Here is a 7,254-nt window from a genome sequence, read left to right on the forward strand (position 1 = left end):
TTTTTTTCTTTTACATCTAGATTACAGCACCAAGTGAAAAAGCACAACCTTGTAGTAGCTTCATATGATGTGGTGCGGAACGACATTGACTTTTTTAGGTAAACATTTTCTTACTTTTGCACTTATTGTATATATTTTACATATGTTGCAAAAAGAGGCTAATATCTCTCCTTACTGTTAACAGGAATATAAAATTCAATTACTGTATCCTCGATGAGGGTCATGTTATTAAGAATGGGAAGACGAAGCTCTCCAAGGCCATCAAGCAGCTGGCTGCTAACTATAGAGTAATCTTGTCAGGAACACCCATTCAGGTAAGTCAGGAATTCCTTATGCCTCTGATTTGTTGCTGAGCTTCCCAGCTAGAATCTGACTCCCCTTAAGATACATTCTCATACTTTATACTTAATAGTTAAGTCATTAACTGAAACAACTGGCATTACTAGTTGCTTGCTATTTGTTGCCCATAATCTGCTGTGTAGTAAGCTTGTGTATATGAAAGGAAGTTGGATTCTGGTGAAGAGAAGGATTGTCATAACGCTTTTGGTGTGGGCTACTACATTTTGTGAGAGACTGGGGTTCAATTCCTGGCCTGGGTGACTTAAAAACTGTGCTACACCAATTAGGACTGCAACGATTAGTCGATATAATCGACAATGTCGATTATTTAAATTTGTCGACTACAAATTTCCTTGTTGACTAATCATTAATTTGTAAAAGTACAGCATTACATAAAGTGATGGGGACAGAAGCGCAATGGGAGTTGGGTAAATGTCTCACTCACAATTTAAATTAAACTCAGACACAACAGATTACATATTTTCTTACTAAATTTAGTACGTCCCACGTTTAAACAAAATCTACAACTTTAAATGCCTTTTAAACCTCATATTTAGCTTTTTCTATTGTTTTTAGAGATTGAGGACATGGTAGAAATAATCGTTCACCAATCGAAAAAATAATCATCAGATTAGTCGGCAAGACTCCTAACACTATACTAGCCCACCTCCTGTAATAAGAATAACCTTGTAAGTCGCTCTGGCTTAGAGTGTCGGCTAAATGCAGTAAATGTAAAATCTTCCTCTGTTCTTTTCTTTCTAGAATAATGTTCTGGAGCTGTGGTCTCTCTTTGACTTCCTGATGCCAGGCTTTCTGGGCACAGAGCGACAGTTTGCTGCTCGCTACGGGAAGCCAATCCTTGCCAGCCGCGATGCAAAGAGCTCCTCCCGGGAGCAGGAAGCAGGTAGGGCTGCCGTGGCTGTTTCCTGTGTTTGTAAATGAGAGATGAATCTTCATCTCTTTTCCTTTAGATAAGGCTTTGATTTATGTAAGATTGATTTATGTTGATTACTTTTTTCTCCTGTATTTTTGAGATTAATGTCTGTGGGTTGTTTCTGGTCGTGCCAGTTTAAGTATCGGTCTGTCTGTTATTTAAAGGGGTTGTACCCTGTTGTGACTGAGTGTGTCTCTCTGGCTCTTTCAGGGGTTTTGGCTATGGAGGCGCTACATCGGCAGGTACTACCCTTCTTGTTGAGAAGGATGAAGGAGGATGTCCTCCAGGATCTGCCACCCAAGATTATACAAGACTACTACTGCAACCTGAGTCCTCTACAGGTACATAAACACCTTAACCTGGAGTAAAAGCTAATGGTACTGTTATTCAGAGTAATTAATGTAATTCTTCTCTCTGTAATTCGTCTGTCTGTAGGTTCAGTTATATGAAGACTTTGCTAAGTCTCGGGCGAAGGTGAGCGTGGATGACGTGATCTCCACAGCTGTAAAGGAGGAGGAGGAGGAAAAACCCAAACTGAAGGCCACTGGACATGTGTTCCAGGTCAGTCGCCAGGGTCCAGAATCCAGTAGAATTTGTTTGGGAAGGGTATAAAAATATGAAAACATTAGAATAGATTTTCAGTGCATAGCTGCTCTTTTGCTCATTAAGTTAAGCAAAGCATTGAGAATGGCACCAGTCATGTATTGATGTGTATATAATGCACCACACTGAAATCTGAACCTACATAAGCTTTATTTTCAGGACTTTGTGTTTCATGTTTTAGGCTCTGCAGTACCTAAGGAAGCTGTGCAACCATCCAGCACTGGTCCTGACACCTCAGCATCCTGAGCACAAGCGTATCAGTGAACAGTTATCCTCCCAGCACTCTAGTCTGCGGGACATTCAGCATGCCCCTAAACTCTCTGCTCTCAAACAGGTAATCTTTTTTTCCCCACTGGCTATTTTCTTTCTTCTGCTAAAATGCAGTTAATATACTTAATGATGAGCATTAGGTATCTTAAAACATTCAAAACAGTTATTAAGGTATTTGTATATTTTTTTCTTTCAGATACTTATTTTACATATTTGCAAATCTGGTCCTGAAGTACATCTCAGCTTTTTACATTAGTTGTTGATACTGAAGAACAACAGCATTATTACAACTCCAGCATAGCAGCACAATAATGTGCTCTAATCATTTTCTAGCAACTTTACTCTAAAGAGCTATTTGAGCTGGGTTGGTATTATCTGCACATGGAGTGCAAAATGACAGCGTTTCATCGTATACGAGTTTGATATTGTAATACACAGTATGCAGTTGAGCATATAGTAAATATTCAAATGCAGAGTTTATTACAAAGAGTGTATTTAATCCTGTTTAATTGGATTAAGTGCAGCAGATATTGAATAAACTTGAATAAACATTATTTTATTAAGTAATTGAAAAGCAGTTGTTAGTGCTGTTTCTATGCATGACCAAAAAAAAAAAAAAACTGTATTCAAGAGACTATTTACGTTTATCACAGTTTTTTGCATGTGGCCTAAAAATAATTGCAATTTTTCAGAGGTATTTTTCAATAATGATATTTACAGGGGTATGACAAAACATTGAATTTTTAAGTATTTTTTTTATGCACCATAATAATTGAGATTTTCACCACATTTGTAACAGAAGTCAATGATCCAACATGCCATGATACTACTTATACACTTCATATATCCAAAATTTTACAAAATAATAGAAACTGGGCAGATATATTCTACATTTATTTAATGAGAAATGGGGAAACAGTGTTCATTCTCCTTTTGCTAGAAAAGTTGTACTTTAATGGCCCATATGGCCATATAATAAATATTACTTTCTATGAATATATTTCAGGGTGTTTTGGTGATTATTGCGTACGATACAATGTGGCGCACCCCTTTCTAATCTGTCTCTTCGTCATTCATAAGGAACTTGACTTGCCTGGCAGATTTAGAAATTGTTTTTCCAAATTACCAACAGATGGGCTGAGTGTACACGTCAGCATGTGTAATCGTAACAGACACAGGAAAAAAAAATAGGCACAGCACATGGCCCTGTCTATTTCTAGGATTTGTTCTACAAAATGTTCAGATTGAGCTGTAAATTACTGAGCCTAATCATCCTGTTACAATCACTTAAATCACTTGTCTCGCTGATGGCCAGAAACTGCAGGCTTCTCTTATAAGAATACTAATCCAGCTGGAATTGTGTTAAATTAATATTATTATTATTATTATTTTTTATTTATCTTCATATCTGTTTACATCTCTTCTTTCTGTGTAGTTACTGCTGGACTGTGGTCTGGGCTCTGCGGGATCTTCAGATGGAGGCACGGAGGCTGTGGTGGCTCAGCACCGTGTGCTGATCTTCTGCCAGCTGAAGAGCATGTTGGACATTGTGGAGCAGGACCTGCTAAAACCACAGCTGCCCAGTGTCACCTACCTCCGACTGGATGGCAGTGTGCCTGCAGGCTTGCGACACTCCATCGTATCTAGGTGCATTACACATACACACATGATCAACACATCAGACCTTTTTTATTATTATTATTATTATTATTATTATTATATATTTTTTGTAATAATCCTGTAATAATAATAATAATAATGACTTTAGTGACCGGTTTCATTGTTCACTAACGAGACCTTTTTATTGTGTTTTTCTTACTCAGGTTCAACAACGACCCATCTATAGATGTGCTGCTACTGACCACTCATGTGGGTGGCCTGGGCTTGAATCTCACAGGAGCTGATACTGTGGTGTTTGTGGAACATGACTGGAACCCTATGAGAGACCTGCAGGCCATGGACCGTGCTCACAGAATAGGACAGGTGTGTAGTAACTGAAGCAGAGGCGACTTGTCAATCTAATTAAATATTATTAATAAGAAATATATAGGTTTGTATGAAATGCATCAAAGCGTAGAAAGATGGTTACTCACTAAAAAAGGTTGTCTCATATTGCACAATATTCATTCATACAATATTCATTCATTAGTGTCTAAATAAAGAGGGGAAGTGTGTGGTTTAGGAAGCAATGATGCAAAAATACATTTACCAGCAATTACCTTATTTAACTACATAAACCACAAATTTCTTCCTTACAAACTTCATTGTCGACTAATCGTTATTTGTAACAGTACCGCATTACACAAAGTGCAATAGGAGATGAAATGGGGTTCAATGGCTCACTAACACAGATTACACTCAACTTAGTTTGTCTTCAAAAGTGCCCAAACACAGCAGGTTACATATTTAATCACTAAATATCAGTACTTTTTACACATTTAAACAACATCCATTAATTTAAACAGCTTTTGTTTTTTTTTTCGTAGCGTGTAAAAAGTGGGTCCCTCTGCTGCAAATAAACTAAGTTTTTGTTTTAGAAACGCGTGGTGAACGTGTATCGTCTGATCACGCGGGGCACTCTGGAGGAGAAGATCATGGGTCTGCAGAAGTTTAAGATGAGTATAGCCAACACGGTCATCAGCCAGGACAACTCCAGTCTTCAGAGCATGGGCACAGACCAGCTGCTCAACCTCTTCACCCTGGACAAGGTTTGTGCACATATAACACTCATTTTAACCCGTTTGTATTGTATATGTAAAGACAATATTTTTAAAAGACCTTCATAAAGAACATAGAAATGTTACATTTTATTCAAGTTGACTTTGGACCATTTCTATTGGGCCTTTCATCATAACATTCTAATACCATGAACAAAAGGCACATTGACTATGTCGAAATGTGCATGACTGTGCCTCAGTGTTGAAAAGGTCACTGTTTGCATCTCTTATTTAATTTTATTATAATTTAATACATACTGAGTTTATTATTGTAGACATGTTTCCATTTTATATTAATGTAAATATACAAACGAGCCCTGTGTTACTAAATGAAGTGGGACAGCGTTCTTCACTGTTCTACACAAGAGACATTGTTCAGTGACGCGGACTGCTGACGTCCATGTGTATGTATGAGCATAGACATGCATAGCAAAGGCTAATGCGTCGCAGGCACAGTGTTGTTGTTGTCTGTGTACACACCCCCATGCATGTATTTGGTCATGCTTTCATGCTTAAATGCCAGTATGCTCCTCCATATCAACAGACACATCAGATCTTTGTTGCAGTGTATACTCACCCATATAGACGCCCATTAGCTTTCCAACAGTAATGCATAAAGATCCACTCATTTCAGTAGATTTGAATGTACAATGCTATTGTTCTGGCTAACAGCTCCTCTTTTGTCATGTGTTTGAAGGATGACAAAGCAGAGAAGAGTGAAGTGGCCTCCTCCTCCGGAAAGGCCAGTATGAAGTCAGTGTTGGACGGACTGGGAGACCTGTGGGACCAGCAGCAGTACGAGGCTGAATATGACCTGGACAGCTTTATGCTCTCACTGCACTAACCCAGCTCACCTTACTGAGGCAACCTGCAGTCACACAGTCTGCAGTCTCAGTCCTGTTGCGACCTTCTTTACTACGGTTGCTGCAAACCATTATTTTTTTTCTTCCTGTTACTGACTATAACGTGGGTGGTTTTTATTTCAGAACCAGGCTTCGAAGGCATTCTGGATCTGGATATAAAGACATTTTGACCATTATTACTATTATTATTCCCACAGCATCAGATTGGCCCAGTCAGCTTGAGCTTCAGCTGTGTGAAGAGACTTCATACACTCCATGCGTGTGACCCTCATATCATACACCCACCCACCCACCAATCAACCAACCAATCAACCATACTGCCAGCTTCATTCGAGGCTCCATCCAAACTGAGGATGACCAGGATTTGTAAAGAATTAGCTCTCATTAATGGTGACTTGCCTCAGCCTGTTCTGTGGGAGCTAGTTCCTGCGTAGTGTTTCTGACGGGGATGTTGGGAGCATTTAATCAGTATAATCCACTACTGTCCTTCCTTCCTTTCCCTGGTCACAGTCTTAAAGCTTACCTCAAAGTGGAATCACCTATCAGTATTTGATCTTAATAGATTCGAGCTTTAGGATTTTGTATTTCATTTATTTTTGTAGAATGGTGTAGCCATCTTTAGCGATCCCCAATGCACTGAAAAGGCTTCCGTAGCCTTGTATGTAGATCTCTAGGGGACATAGTAGAGGCTTTTTAGAAAGGACAAAAGGAGAAAAAGAGAGAAGGGAGAGGAGAGTTCAGCTCTTTCTCCACTAGGAGGCAGTAGTCTTTCCTCTGAAGCACAGTGCCTGTCGGTTAGTTCCCTCACCCACCACTTTAGCTCAGAGACGAGAGACCAGAACCAGGCAGCCTCTGCCGAACTCCACTAATGCACAGACAAAATGTGAATATGATCTCTGACCGTGTGCAAGAAGGGCACGGCACTGACCGTTCTCCTATGCACCATCAACCTGGCAGACATAGGATGCTCACACAACCTTGTTGGGTAGTTTTAAAAAGGAAAAATGCAAGGACTTGTAAATACTTCTGTAATTTGCCTTCTTTTGATTAAGCTGCTAGAATTTTAATAAATTCTAATGAGCTTTCTTTGATGCCTGACTGTTCTTCAGTGAAACAAGGGAAAAGTCGTTCTGCTTTGGAGAAATCAAAGCAGGGCGTGTTTTAATGCAGTGCATACATCAAATAAAAAAATAATAAAAAAGGGAGAGACTCTGCTCATCTGCTATCAAGACTTAACTGAAGTGCTGGAGCCTCACTTTTCTTCTACAAAAGGTTGATCTGTTTTGCAGATTAATGTTCATTCACACGTACATACCAAAGAATTGCAGTTTAAGGTGTTTTTTTTGGAAATTTGGAAATGCAGTGTATATGAAGGTTCACATTGTCACATTGCTCTGAAGTTTAGAAGTTCTATTTTCAAGGATGTTGTGAATTGACAATATATATTAAAAGAATATCTAAATCTATCTGCAATAAAAAATACAGAATATCTGCATTCCAAAAACTTGGTTACAGCTAAGACGCGACT

At 38.9% G+C, this 7,254-nt stretch overlaps 1 protein-coding gene across 1 annotated transcript in view; it reads left to right on the plus strand.

The window, feature by feature from the left end:
- The window catches only part of btaf1 (BTAF1 RNA polymerase II, B-TFIID transcription factor-associated), a 32,363-nt gene extending 25,546 nt beyond the window's left edge, over positions 1-6,817 (plus strand). Inside the window, exons 29-38 of the mRNA XM_022684614.2 lie at positions 21-98; positions 185-314; positions 1,102-1,243; positions 1,484-1,614; positions 1,709-1,834; positions 2,058-2,210; positions 3,582-3,793; positions 3,970-4,129; positions 4,684-4,854; positions 5,561-6,817. Of these exons, the coding sequence (XP_022540335.2) occupies positions 21-98; positions 185-314; positions 1,102-1,243; positions 1,484-1,614; positions 1,709-1,834; positions 2,058-2,210; positions 3,582-3,793; positions 3,970-4,129; positions 4,684-4,854; positions 5,561-5,707 (1,450 nt within the window). The 3' untranslated portion in view covers positions 5,708-6,817. The remainder of the gene's footprint in view (positions 1-20; positions 99-184; positions 315-1,101; positions 1,244-1,483; positions 1,615-1,708; positions 1,835-2,057; positions 2,211-3,581; positions 3,794-3,969; positions 4,130-4,683; positions 4,855-5,560) is intronic.
- The last annotated feature ends 437 nt before the right edge of the window (positions 6,818-7,254 follow it).

This window comes from Astyanax mexicanus, chromosome 7 (assembly GCF_023375975.1).
Source record: "Astyanax mexicanus isolate ESR-SI-001 chromosome 7, AstMex3_surface, whole genome shotgun sequence".
NCBI classification, from domain to species: domain Eukaryota; kingdom Metazoa; phylum Chordata; class Actinopteri; order Characiformes; family Acestrorhamphidae; genus Astyanax; species Astyanax mexicanus.